Here is a 15,616-nt window from a genome sequence, read left to right on the forward strand (position 1 = left end):
ACATAATCATCAAACACAATGAAATCTGAACTGAGAAACTAAATGCAACACCATTTAGTTTATCAATGGTAATAGACATAATATTTTTTCTGGTGGTGTACTGTAGGTGCTAGACTGCCAACACTATTTTAGTCCCAAATACAAGATCACAGTTTTGTGTGAACACTATTGTGAATGAATGAATGAATGGTGAATGAAATGAATGAATTGTGCCCCTTAGCATGGTATTATTCCTTAAAAAGCTCCAAAAGGACATTTGCTACAATTACTGTCCAATACAACACTTTAGATACACTTGCAAGACATTTTGTTGGGTATTTAAGGTTGTTACATAACAGAAGCATCATTCAGTTAGGAAAGTGCTGCCACCTTGTGATGATCTACAGTAAACCATGTTGTTCTCTTTCAAAACATCTTTCAAAGCATATCTGTATAAATTCTGTGCTTCCTTGAGTGCTTATTTTATACCCAACATGCCAACAAAACAACAGTGTGGAGTGAGACCTCAAAGTGGACACAGACACTCATTTCCTGGCAACATGACATCTACAGTAGTACATAACCCAACTTTCCACGAAGATTCTTTAGACCTGCAGCAAGATTTCCATGATTGTTTTTGGTCCATGAAACCTGTCTCATTCTTCCTACTTTAGGTCCCCAAAAAAAGTGCTGAACCATTATAGTGGCCAATTCTGATATCTAGAGAGCAGGGTGGCTGCTGGACGATATAATGCTGGCGACAAAGACGTACACAACATTGCTGAAACCAAACAAACATGTATTTTACACAATATTTACACAGGATGCACTAAAGACATTGAACTCAGAAAATGTTATCCATTGTCAAGGCTGTCAGTATATTTTGGGACTGATACAAAGAGAACTGACAGCCAAGCCATAAAATTGGCCAATTAATCAGCCTGACTAGTCGATCTTTAATCTGACTCAGGTTTAAGTAACCAACAAAATGAGTTCACAGACATAGATTGCATGTCTCTTACAACAGATTTCCACCCCCTATGTGATGCATGTTGCCGTTTCTAAAATGGACCTGACCATACAGGTGTGGAAATGTGTCAAGGAGCTCAAACAGATGCCAGCGAGATGTCACGAAAAGTCACAGAACTGTAACGCTGAGATCTGTGGCACGCGAGGAATTTACAGCAATCCATACGGCACATATAAAATAATGATTATAAATGACTTCCAACACATCACGGTCAACAGGTGGACATTAACGGAGGTTTTTTCACTCAGGTGTTGACGGAAGATCAGTCGTTTTGGCAGAGACTGTTCTTCTCAAATGTCAGAGCTAATGCACGATTCACCTTCAGCTGTCCGTCATACACGACAGGATCAGGTGACACTTTTTTTGTCTTCTGCAGCAGAGGCCACATATCTAGAGAATTCTAGATTATCTCAAGAGTGTCATTTGATCCTGGTGAGTGTGAGAACTGTCCTGAAATGAAACAAGGTGAGGTGGGGGAAAGCTGAAGGCCACAAGCCACAGCGGCTTACTTTATCGATATGATTGCGATGGTTTATATCACTTTAGATTTAATAAGACTGACACAATTGCAGCCAACAGATATGACTCACAAATCTGTTCTTAGTATCACCAAAGGGTCATTGTCTAACAACCCTGACAGAAGTTTAAGAAATGGGAACATTTAAAGGAATATTAATTTACCTAAAAATGTGAATTCTATCTTAAATTTACTCACCCACTGTCATTCCTAACTGTATGACTTTCTTTCTTTTGTGGAGCACAGCAGGAGTTTTGCAGATTGTTTATTCTGCTTTTTTGAAGTACTGAAGCCATCAAGCTCCAAAAATGACAAAAAAGCCCCACAAAAGTAGTCTATATGACTTCTTCAGTATATTCCAAGTCTTCTGAAGCTATTCAGTGCATATGGATTTCAGCAAATTCAAACTTGACACAATCAGTTTAGAAACACAACAACTAACTCAGTGTCTTTGACATCAAACCTGGTGCCAAGTGTCTTTAGGCACCATATGAATACAAGATTTTAGAGCAACTGTGGAGAGCAAGATTTCCAACACAAATTTCAGTGCATTTCTTACACAAAGCTTTCATATGCCTTCAGAAGATTTGGAATATAGCGCATGAGTCCTATGGACTACTTTTATGGCCCATTTATGGTGCATTTTTGGAGCTCAGCAGCATCCGTCCCCATTTATTTTCACTGTATGGAAAAAAAGCAGTGTTAATATTCTAACATCTCCTTGTACTGTATGTTCCACGGATGAGAAAACGTCATACAACAACATGAGGGCATTTCCACAAATGAAATAAAGTTATAACACCTAGCTGATCTTGATAGCATAAGCTTATTTATCGTTATAAGAGACGACCTGTTCCTTTCAACGCTTTAGAAATGTTTGAGAGACGGCGCATGCAGACATAATAATACAATAGTCACAAGCCAAGAGCACGAGGCTCATGAGAATGGAAACTCCCTACAGTGGGTAGCGAACAGGACGAGGAACCTAATTCGAGATAGTTTCTCACAGGGAAATGAATACAAATCGGGCGAGATGACTCATGCAGTGATTGTAGTGGTGGGCTTAACGCATGTTTCCAAACAAGTCATGGAAAAACACTCAACACTCAGAGAGGTGAACAGAGCAAACCTAGTGAGCTGCCATACTGCCAACTGCCTAGATAGGCAGTTCCCTTCTAAAAGTGCATTTACAATCACAGCATTAAATCACTAGAGATCAATGAGAGCTATAGGTAGCTGGGATGTGTTCTTAATCGACTGTAGTACCTAATAAATCTGGACCATATAAGCATCACTGTCTGTACCCCCATTTGTCCTTGCGACATTACGTTGCTGTGCATTTGCATAAAGTTGCAGCATATTCAAAGGTCTCTGTCACCTTAAATTGCCAACTCACATTAAAAATAAATGGTTTCCCATTACTTTGACGCTGCACTTCTTACCTTCTGCTCTAAAGATGTGATACTCTTATCACAAAAAAATACATAGCTCACTAAATATTCGCTATGTAACTCACCAAGCAGTGAAAACAAAATGACCAATGGCACAAGAGCACAAAATTCTAAACTTACATTTCATGAGATATGATGTATAACAATAAGTTTAAATGGACATTTGAGATATTTTCAAATTATCTGCACACTGGATGCATCTTGTTTATAATGTGACAGAAAAACAGTTTTGGTAACTGGAAACAGATCCCTTCCCTACTGTAAAGTACATGAGACAAACAGCCAACACAAATATATACGTGTTAAGGACGGCTTGCTTGAGTCAGCTGTTCACAGTATCCTGATGGAGAAATTTCCTCAGTAAAAACACTCTCTTCTCTTTTTCATCCTTCCTGACCCTAACTGGAGACCACCCTCCAACACAAGACCTCCAGCCATTAGGATCAAACCACAACATTGTGGAAACACAGAGGTCATGATGCTTTAACAGCAGAAACTGACCACATTTGTTTGCACAATCTCATCCATCCAAGACCTCAAGATTCACCATGAACTTCTAGCAACCCCTTAGTAATGGGGTCAAGATATGACCCCCACAGGGCAGATTACAGTAAAGCACTCATCTTATATTACCTCACAATAAACAGACACGTGGTGTGAGAAAATGAAAATAACACACTTCTCAGTAGAGTTCTGTTAACTCAGCACAGTCCCTCTGCTAATACTTCACGTGATATTTACTAAAAGTGTCCGGTATCATATAACCTATGAAACCACTTCAGTGTACTTTTATTTACAACTTAAAGGAATATTTTAGGTTTATATACTTTCAACATATAGCTTTACAAAATATGCATACACTTTCACACACTAAGTTAACTGTGCCTTTAAGCAGCTTGAAAAATGAAAGAAAATGATTTCAAGCCTTTAGGCAATTAGCTTCTGATTGGAGGTGTACTGAACTGGAGGTGTACCTGTGGATGTATTTTAAGGCCTCAAACTCCGTGCCTTTTTGCTTGACATCATGGGAAAATCAAAAGAAATCAGCCAAGATCTCAGGAAAACAAAAATTGTGGACCTCCACAAGTCTGGTTCATCCTTGGGAGAAATTTCCAAACGCCTGAAGGTACCACGTTCATGTGTACAAACAATAGTACGCAAGTATAAACACCATGGGACCATGCAGCCATCATACCGCTCAGAAAGGAGACGCATTTTGTCTCCTAGAGATGAACGTAGTTTGCTGCGAAAAGTGCAAATAAATCCCAGAACAACAGCAAAGGACCTTGTGAAGATGCTGGAGGAAACAGGTAGACAAGTATCTATATCCACAGTAAAACGAGTCCTATATCGACATAACCTGAAAGGCTGCTCAGCAAGGAAGAAGCCACTGCTCCAAAACCACCATAAAAAAGCCAGACTACAGTTTGCAAGTGCACATGGGGACAAAGATCTTACTTTCTGGAGAAATGTCCTCTGGTTTTATGAAACAAAAATTGAACTGTTTGGCCATAATGACCATCGTTATGTTTGGAGGAAAAAGGGTGAGGCTTGCAAGCCGAAGAACATCATCCCAACCGTGAAGCATGGGGGTGGCAGCATGATGTTGTGGGGGTGCTTTGCTGCAGGAGGGACTGGTGCACTTCACAAAATAGATGGCATCATGAGGAAGGAAAATTATGTGGATATATTGAAGCAACATCTCAAGACATCAGACAGGAAGTTAAAGCTCGGTCGCAAATGGGTCTTCCAGATGGACAATGACCACAAGCATACCTCCAAAGTTGTGGCAAAATGGCTCAAGGACAACAAAGTCAAGGTATTGGAGTGGCCATCACAAAGCCCTGACCTCAGTCTGATAGAAAGTTTGTGGGCAGAACTGAAAAAGCATGTGCGGCAAGGAGGCCTACAAACCTGACTCAGTTACACCAGTTCTGTCTGGAGGAGTGGGCCAAAATTCCAGCAACTTATTGTGAGAAGCTTGTGGAAGGATACCCAAAAGGTTTGACCCAAGTTAAACAATTTAAAGGCAATGCTACCAAATACTAACAAAGTGTCTATAAACTTCTGATCCTCTGGGAATGTGATGAAAGAAATAAAAGCTGAAATAAATAATTCTCTCCACTATTATTCTGACATTTCATATTCTTAAAATAAAGTAGTGATCCTAACTGACCTAAGACGGGGAATGTTTTCTATGATAAATGTCAGGAATTGTGAAAAACTGAATTTAAATGTATTTGGCTAAGGTGTATGTAAACTTCTGACTTCAACTGTATTGAGTAAGAGCCATGAAACCACAGAGTTACATATAAAGTTGTAAATAGATGGTCACTTATAACTTAATGAAGCATAAACACAATATTAAAAACAAACCAAAATACAATTTAATATGATGCATAGATCTTGAATCAATCTTGGAGGAAATGCAATGCTACCTCAAATACTTTTTCTATCATCCTGGGAAACGGATCCAGCTGTTGTGGTCCGTGTGGATGCAAAACATATAGTACCAGTAGTTAAATTTTTGTAGAGGTGGGCATCAGGCTCCAGTGTAGGCTATGCCGTATCTGCGTAGATTTGTTGCAGAATTATAAACCGGCCTTTATAGGGCTTCAATATTGCTCAAGGTTTTGGAGTAGGACTTTTGTGTTGCCCTGAAGCTGGGAGTAAGGCCTCTACATTGCTCAAAGTGTGAGAGTAAGCGCTCAGCATTGTTCTAAGTCTGGGAGTTAGGGCTATGACAGCATCGCCACATATGAATAGTGATATTCTTGACTCCCGTAATGAGTGTAACCCAATCCAACACTCCCAGCCCAGCCATCTGGAAGGTGACTCCCATTAGCACTTCTCCAACGGCAAGGTGCTTCACACACCAAAAAATGACACTAATGTTGCTGCAGACTGATCCATGCTCTCAGATCAATTGTTAATGGCATTCAAATTGTGATATAAGCTTTGGTGAGCATAATACAAAAAAGTGCTCTTCTCTGCCACAGTCTTTTTATGATTAATACTTAGAAAAACTTTTGAAACAATTTTCCAGTGAATTAACTTACCTTTAATTTTAAGTTTTACTTTTAAATTCAATTCATTGACTACTTTAGACTAAGGATCAATTGGAAGCTTTCATTCCTATCAAAGATAAAATATGACCGATACAGAGAGATAGAGTCCCTAAAACTATGGCTATACAATACTCCTTCCTTCCAAATACACTGACTTGGACTTCACTAAATAAACTCAGATAAATGTTTACACATAAACTACTAAAATTCAGTCATTGTAAATATGATTTCATGAACTAATAAACACCTTTAAAATCCATGCAAACAGAATCGCTCACGTAAATCATTGCTTTTGCATTTTCAGATGCATGGACATATTTAGCTAGGGGTAATAACCAACTCGGGTTAATAACCATGTGCATTGTTAAATATATTATTCCAGTTAATATCACAGAACCTCAGAAACATTTGCCATAACCCTAGTTTCCACTAAAATATAGTAGCAGATATTATTACAACTGCAAAAACATAGTGAATTAATATGAATTATATGCCATTCAAACAGTGTAAGAAGCTTCAGAATCATTGTCATTTTGTTAAATATGTTTATTCATGAAAGTGGTGGCTAACACCAAGTTACCAGTTTTAATGGAGAAGCAAGTGTGGTAACCACGGTGATAAGGATGAAATACTGTCTAGTGTAAAGCCAAATTACAATCTTTTATTTTAAAAATCACTGAGATGTAACGTGTTTGAGCAATAGTAATACACACTTACAGTTTATACTAAATGTTATATCACCACATTAGAAACTTTAGGCTAAATGAAGAAGAAAGGTGTATTTGGAATGAATGTCTCAAATCAAAAAGGTTTCCTCAAGCAATATTTAATCTTCAACACTCTCAGTTGTCACGTTATTAATGACAGAACATGTTTACATTAACACGTATGTGTGTGTTATTGAGCAGCAGCGAAACTAAAGAGTGGAAACTAACTATGGATTAATACTTGTGCCACAATTCTGCCACAAAAAAATGTTCTGCGTGCGCAAGATGATATTTTGAGCATGCAAAAGGTATTTTGCATGCAGAGTGGGTAGGAGGAGAAAGCAAAATGTAAGAATTCTGAGCAAATTCACATTCAAATAAACTTTATTCAAGCGCAAAATTGATTTTCGTTTGCTCAAAATGAATTTATCTTTGCCAAAGACATTGCTTTACAAAACTGAGTTCAAGCACGTGCAAAATAACTTTTTATGTGCTCAAAATATCATCTTGTGCGTGCAGAATATTTTTTGCACTCGAAATACCATCTTGCGCGTGCAAAATAACTTTTTGTGCGCTCAATTGTATCTTGCGCCAGCAGAACATTTTTTGTGCGCTCAAAATATCATCTTGCGCGTGCAAAATAACTTTATGTGCGCTCAAAATTTCATCTTGCACCCGCAGAACATATTTGTGCGCACAAAATATAATTTTGCGCGTGCAGAATTGTGGCACATATAGAACTCCATAACTAGCGGCCCTGGGGAGTTAAACCTCCTGAGGGAAATTAACGAGAAATAGTACTCCATATATGAAACTCTTCCATGAGCTAAATTGATTTTGAACACACACACACACAAATATAAATATATATTTCGAAAAAGTCAATTTGAGTGTAAACTACCTCATTTATTAATGCCAAATCGATTTATGAAACTTCACTTCACTAACAGTTCACCGTGTTTACACTGCGCGCGAGGTTATAAACAACACACCGGGCTGCGCTGTAAGCGTGTGCTTTGGAAGCGTCCTAGTTTGACGCGTCGCGTTGTTTGCAGTGTTTACTATAGTGCCTAACCCTGACCGTCTTGAGGCAAACACGTCTCACCATATCTGTTGGGTTCTCGGTTGTACCGGAGGATAGGCACCGATCTCAGCCGCTCCGCGTGTTCTCCTTCACAATCACCGGCGGGGTCACACACATCGTCCACTCCGTCTCCGTCTCCACATGCGCTCTCATCGCCGTGCGCCACTGGCACGACCATAAATCTCTCGCTCATGTTGGTCGTCCGTGGATCGGACCGTGTGTCTGGTGTCTGTAAACTTCAGGGATCCGACATCTTATGCCCGTGATTCATGCCCGGTAATCTGACAGTTTATGCGCACACAGAGGCGAGTGTGTGAGGCGTGTCCATGCAGATTGTGACGCGCTGATAAGCTGAGAGCTGAAGGTCCTCATGAATAATTGAATAAGAGCGAAGAGCTTTTAAATAGTTGCATTGAAAGTAACACGGTATTTCAGCTTTGTTTTTGAGAACATTTGTTGACTAGTTTATTTTTTACATAAATAGTTTGTTCATTTACTTATTTATTTGTATTTTTTATTTGTTTATTTACTTATTTATATTTTTTTTCTGTTTATTTTAATTTTAATATTTGTCCCTTTCTTTTATTCTCCCTTTCATTTTTAATTTAGGGTACTTCACATGATTTATTTTCTGTAATGTCATGCCAATAATCATTGTTGACTGTGATTATTATTTGTGAATTACACAAGCTCTCTCTTAAAGGTAGTCACAGATATGTGAGCATTTAGCTGCTATTGTTTAATTGACCTAATGAAAAATGTTATTTAATTTAATAGACGTATGAGAAGGCACTTAGTATTTCCTGTACAGTTATAAACTGAAAATTAACTAAAAAACAAAAAAATTGAAAATTCTTTCCAGCACCACCAAACCCACTCAAAGCAATATTTAACTTATTTAAAAGCACCAACAATATATGAAACCTTAGAAAATAATTACATTTAAAGAACTGAATTACATGTAAATCAATCAAATTATCAGTTGGAATGTATATTTTGAAAACTCAAAGGAGAACTCTTAATGACAGTGCAGTGCATCAAATTTAAGACTTTTTTTTTAATGCCAAAACCTTAATTTTTGCTAAATCAGTTTAATGTCTATTAATATATTAATTTTATACATTTTAATGGCCTTTAACAAACAATACAAATCAGAAAACAAAACACACCATAATGTTGCCTAAACACTGGCCAGTAGCACTACTTGAACATACATTTTGCCCTCCTTTCCTTCTGTCCTGCAAATTTTTCAGTGACTTTCTGGTTACAGTCTCTTTTCCATTGACAGCATGGGCAATGCCTTCAGCCTCTCCTGGGTCATGTTGTTTCTCAGAAAAGTCTTAATTCTTTTCAAGGTTGAGAAGCATCTCTCAGCTTCTGCTGTGGTCATGGGTGTGGTGATAAGGATCTTTAGTTCAAGATAGTTATCCATAAACAGCTGAAGTAGGTCCACAGCACCACAACAGGCTCTGAACTCTTCCTTGCTGTAGATGTGATTCAACTTACTTCCACTGAGCACTGGATAGGCCTTCAAGGTGTTGCTCAGTGCATCTTCAGGAAATGCCGTCTTGTACTGTTCAAACATGTCCCCTTGAAGCAGGTTGGCACTAACAAGGTGGTTTGTGAAGGAGAACCGTTCCCTGGTGTGTCCCGGTATGGTATCGCAGACCTACAGAGAGAAGGATAAAAACATAAAAATTATGTAGTGACGACAAAATGTCAATTTCACCTGCAACATTTAAAAATTACCAACCAACAAGTATTCTTTCTAAATACGGAACAACTAAAGTTATTTTTACTGCCACTTTTACAGTTTATGAAGTCAGAAAGAGAGTAGGAATACATTTCAATAATTAGCCAAGTCTGAGGGCATTTACAGAGCCTTTGCTGCCATCCTCAGAACAAAATGTGTTACAGCATTTTGGGATGTTTTTTGGGACAAGCTTATACACATTTTAGAAAATATTTGTATTCCCCATCTTCACACCTATAAAGAGCAGTGCAACCAGAATAATAAAAATACTTTACTGAAGAACAGATGAAGCTAACAATGCTACATCAAAAAGCCAATAAATTGTGGGGGAAAACAAATGAAGTTGTTATTTCTGATGAAAATGTCTCCAGTTAAACTGCATTGTCCTATTTTACCTTCTACGGGCATTTGTACATTTCTTCTCACGTGTTTGTCTTTGGTGATTTTAAAATATTATTGCTTGAATCTTGTAGCAAAGAATAGATCCTGAAGTTAAAGACATACCTACACTGCTTTGGTCAACCATGGAATGGAGAGAATTTCTGCAAAGGAGAAAGACAATTTAGCATAACAACAACAACATCATCAACAACAACAAAAGGAAAAGAAGGAATAGAGTTCCTGATCTTTTGTATGTCCTACTGGAACTGCTGGATGCTCCCCTTGATATGGACCGAATCTACAGGTGCATCTCAATAAATTAGAATGTCGTGGAAAAGTTCATTTATTTCAGTAATTCAACTCAAATTGTGAAACTCGTGTATTAAATAAATTCAATGCACACAGACTGAAGTAGTTTAAGTCTTTGGTTCTTTTAATTGTGATGATTTTGGCTCACATTTAACAAAAACCCACCAATTCACTATCTCAAAAAATTAGAATACATCATAAGATCAATAAAAAAAACATTTTTAGTGAATTGTTGGCCTTCTGGAAAGTATGTTCATTTACTGTATATGTACTCAATACTTGGTAGGGGCTCCTTTTGCTTTAATTACTGCCTCAATTTGGCGTGGCATGGAGGTGATCAGTTTGTGGCACTGCTGAGGTGGTATGGAAGCCCAGGTTTCTTTGACAGTGGCCTTCAGCTCATCTGCATTTTTTGGTCTCTTGTTTCTCATTTTCCTCTTGACAATATTCCATAGATTCTCTATGGGGTTCAGGTCTGGTGAGTTTGCTGGCCAGTCAAGCACACCAACACCATGGTCATTTAACCAACTTTTGGTGCTTTTGGCAGTGTGGGCAGGTGCCAAATCCTGCTGGAAAATGAAATCAGCATCTTTAAAAAGCTGGTCAGCAGAAGGAAGCATGAAGTGCTCCAAAATTTCTTGGTAAACGGGTGCAGTGACTTTGGTTTTCAAAAAACACAATGGACCTACACCAGCAGATGACATTGCACCCCAAATCATCACAGACTGTGGAAACTTAACACTGGACTTCAAGCAACTTGGGCTATGAGCTTCTCCACCCTTCCTCCAGACTCTAGGACCTTGGTTTCCAAATGAAATACAAAACTTGCTCTCATCTGAAAAGAGGACTTTGGACCACTGGGCAACAGTCCAGTTCTTCTTCTCCTTAGCCCAGGTAAGACGCCTCTGACGTTGTCTGTGGTTCAGGAGTGGCTTAACAAGAGGAATACGACAACTGTAGCCAAATTCCTTGACATGTCTGTGTGTGGTGGCTCTTGATGCCTTGACCCCAGCCTCAGTCCATTCCTTGTGAAGTTCACCCAAATTCTTGAATCGATTTTGCTTGACAATCATAAGGCTGCGGTTCTCTTGGTTGGTTGTGCATCTTTTTCTTCCACATTTTTTCCTTCCACTCAACTTTCTGTTAACATGCTTGGATACAGCACTCTGTGAACAGCCAGCTTCTTTGGCAATGAATGTTTGTGGCTTACCCTCCTTGTGAAGCGTGTCAATGATTGTCTTCTGGACAACTGTCAGATCAGCAGTCTTCCCCATGATTGTGTAGCCTAGTGAACCAAACTGAGAGACCATTTTGAAGGCTCAGGAAACCTTTGCAGGTGTATTGAGTTGATTAGCAGATTGGCATGTCACCATATTCTAATTTGTTGAGATAGTGAATTGGTGGGTTTTTGTTAAATGTGAGCCAAAATCATCACAATTAAAAGAACCAAAGACTTAAACTACTTCAGTCTGTGTGCATTGAATTTATTTATTACACGAGTTTCACAATTTGAGTTGAATTACTGAAATAAATGAACTTTTCCACGACATTCTAATTTATTGAGATGCACCTGTATGTCCTTCTTCTGGATTTTGGCATAGAGGAGGTCCACATGCAGCATGATGTGGTGGGAAAGTTGCAGAAAGAACTTAAAATCCTGATCCTCCAGCAGCATGGCGAAGGCTCCTGCCTCTCTGACAGTAATGGGGTCAAAGTTACCCGAGTCTGGCATGCATACAAAACAGCAGATGAGGTCCTCTCTGTGCTCAAACATGGTATTGATGGCACGGCTGTGAAAGTTCCATCTGACGTTGCTAGATGTTGGTAGTCTATGGGCCACTACTTTATCAAGAACACATGTGCACTTGGGTGATCTGGAAAAAGCTGGCAAATCCACCAAGGTAAGAAAAAAAAAATTCTCACTTTGGCTATGTGAGAAGTGGCCTGTTGCATTATCAGACTGAGCTGATGTGCATAGCAGTGGATGTAGTGGGCATTTGGGTACACATCTTGTATCTTCCTCTGAGTACCTGCAGTGGCACCCCTCATCACGCTGGCTCCATCATATGCCTGGAAGATGAGCTTACTCTTTTGATCCTCAGAAAGGATGGCAGCAAGACACTCTTTTAGTGCTGTAGCAATGGAATCAGCTGTAGCTGACTGCAGAGGGACAAACTCAAAAAAATCTTTCCTGTGCATTATTTTTGGCATCAGTATAGCACAGCACAGCACAAGCACAAGTTGGCACTGTGTGGCATTATCCGTCATCTCATCTGTCTGGATTGAGAGAAAATCGCTGCTCTATGCTTCTTTGATTATGTGTTCCCTCACAACAGACAACGTACAGTCCAATAGTGAAGTTCCCTTAAACACAGTGGCATTCTCAAGGTGTTCTTTCAACACACCATCAAGGGAAGCAACAAAATCCACCAACCCACGGAATATCCCGGGCTTATCCGTGCTCTCACTCTCATGATGGCCAAGCAACGCCAGCTCAAAGGCGCCACAAAATTTCACACAGTCTATTATTCTAGACAGGATGTGTCCATTTTTTGTCACCTCTTCACTGTGCCTTCTGATGCCAATCCTGTAGCCTTCATCTAGCTGTTCAGCAATGCTAAGCTTCCCAATTATTTTTAGCCTCATAGCATTGTCTATATGGCTGCGGCTACTTTCATGACATTTGCATTTTTCAGAAAGATGTTTTAAGTCTCGTACCCCCATCGTTGTCTACAATGCTTTGGTGCCAGGACTTTGAAATAACATACAGGGGAAATAATAAAAGGCATTACTTACACCGCATCCAGCTAGCCAACTCCGTTTGCCATAACACGAGCTGGAGAAAGTGGGTGTAAGCTTGTCCTCAATCATTTGACTACTGCTGAATTTGTAAATCGGGCCGATCCAGTCCAAGCTCCTTTATCCTTTTTTTTTTCTTCTTCTTCAAGTGAACACCTTGTGAAAGGGTTTTTTGTAAAGATAAAACAGAATTTTCTTTCATTTGTAAGAAATGCTGTACCAACCTGAAACAGTTCAACTTCAATGGCGTTAACGATCTCAACTAACAATCAGTCAACTAACAATCTCAACTAACAATTAGTCAACTAACAATCTCAACTAACAATCTAACAATCTCAACTAACAATTAGTCAACTAACAATCTAACAATCTCAACTAACAATCAGTCAACTAACAATCTAACAATCTAACAATCACAACTAACAATCTAACAGTTAGTCAACTAACAATCTAACAATTAGTCAACTAACAATCTAACAATTAGTCAACTAACAATCTAACAATTAGTCAACTAACAATCTAACAATTAGTCAACTAACAATCTAACAATCTCAACTAACAATCTAACAATTAGTCAACTAACAATCAGTCAACTAACAATCTAACAATCTAACAATCACAACTAACAATCTAACAGTTAGTCAACTAACAATCTCAACTAACAATCTAACAATTAGTCAACTAACAATCTCACCTAACAATCTAACAATCTCAACTAACAATCAGTCAACTAACAATCTAAAAATCTCAACTATCAATCAGTCAACTAACAATCTAACAATCTCAACTAACAATTAGTCAACTAACAATCTCAACTAACAATCTAACAACCTCAAATAACAATCTCAACTAACAATCACAACTAACAATCTAACAATCACAACTAACAATCTAACAGTTAGTCAACTAACAATCTCAACTAACAATCTAACAATAAGTCAACTAACAATCTCACCTAACAATCTAACAATCTCAACTAACAATCAGTCAACTAACAATCTAACAATCTCAACTAACAATCAGTCAACTAACAATCTAACAATCTCAACTAACTGTCAGTCAACTAACAGTCTCAACTAACAATCTAACAATTAGTCAACTAACAATCTCAACTAAAAATCTAACCATCTCAACTAACAATTTAACTATCTCAACTAACAATCTAATAATCTCAACTATCAATCAGTCAACTAACAATCTAACAATCTCAACTAACAATCTAATAATCTCAACTAACAATCAGTCAATTTACAATCTCAACAAACAATCTAACAATTAGTCAACTAACAATCTAACAATTAGTCAACTAACAATCTCACCTAACAATCTAACAATCTCAACTAACAATCAGTCAACTAACAATCTAACAATCTCAACTAACAATCTAACAATCTCAATTAAAAATCTAACAATCTCAACTAACAATCAGTCAACTAACAATCTAACAATCTCAACTAACTATCAGTCAACTAACAATCTCAACTAACAATCTAACAATTAGTCAACTAACAATCTCAACTAACAATCAGTCAACTAACAATCTAACAATCTAACAATCACAACTAACAATCTAACAGTTAGTCAACTAACAATCTAACAATCTCAACTAACAATCTAACAATTAGTCAACTAACAATCTAACAATCTCAACTAACAATCTAACAATTAGTCAACTAACAATCAGTCAACTAACAATCTAACAATCTAACAATCACAACTAACAATCTAACAGTTAGTCAACTAACAATCTCAACTAACAATCTAACAATTAGTCAACTAACAATCTCACCTAACAATCTAACAATCTCAATTAAAAATCTAACAATCTCAACTAACAATCTAACAATTAGTCAACTAACAATCAGTCAACTAACAATCTAACAATCTCAACTAACAATCAGTCAACTAACAATCTAAAAATCTCAACTATCAATCAGTCAACTAACAATCTAACAATCTCAACTAACAATTAGTCAACTAACAATCTCAACTAACAATCTAACAACCTCAAATAACAATCTCAACTAACAATCACAACTAACAATCTAACAATCACAACTAACAATCTAACAGTTAGTCAACTAACAATCTCAACTAACAATCTAACAATTAGTCAACTAACAATCTCACCTAACAATCTAACAATCTCAACTAACAATCAGTCAACTAACAATCTAACAATCTCAACTAACAATCAGTCAACTAACAATCTAACAATCTCAACTAACTATCAGTCAACTAACAATCTCAACTAACAATCTAACAATTAGTCAACTAACAACCTCACCTAACAATCTAACAATCTCAACTAACAATCAGTCAACTAACAATCTAACAATCTCAACTAACTATCAGTCAACTAACAATCTCAACTAACAATCTAACAATTAGTCAACTAACAATCTCACCTAACAATCTAACAATCTCAACTAACAATCAGTCAACTAACAATCTAACAATCTCAACTAACAATCAGTCAACTAACAATCTAACAATCTCAACTAACTATCAGTCAACTAACAGTCTCAACTAACAATC

General features: G+C 37.7%; 1 protein-coding gene across 1 annotated transcript in view; it reads right to left on the reverse strand.

The window, feature by feature from the left end:
- The window catches only part of LOC127434804 (solute carrier family 12 member 7-like), an 88,860-nt gene extending 80,816 nt beyond the window's left edge, over positions 1-8,044 (reverse strand). The window contains exon 1 of the mRNA XM_051687798.1: positions 7,858-8,044. Within this exon, the coding sequence (XP_051543758.1) occupies positions 7,858-8,029 (172 nt within the window). The 5' untranslated portion in view covers positions 8,030-8,044. The remainder of the gene's footprint in view (positions 1-7,857) is intronic.
- Positions 8,045-15,616: the final 7,572 nt, after the last annotated feature.

Source organism: Myxocyprinus asiaticus, chromosome 44, assembly GCF_019703515.2.
Source record: "Myxocyprinus asiaticus isolate MX2 ecotype Aquarium Trade chromosome 44, UBuf_Myxa_2, whole genome shotgun sequence".
NCBI lineage: Eukaryota > Metazoa > Chordata > Actinopteri > Cypriniformes > Catostomidae > Myxocyprinus > Myxocyprinus asiaticus.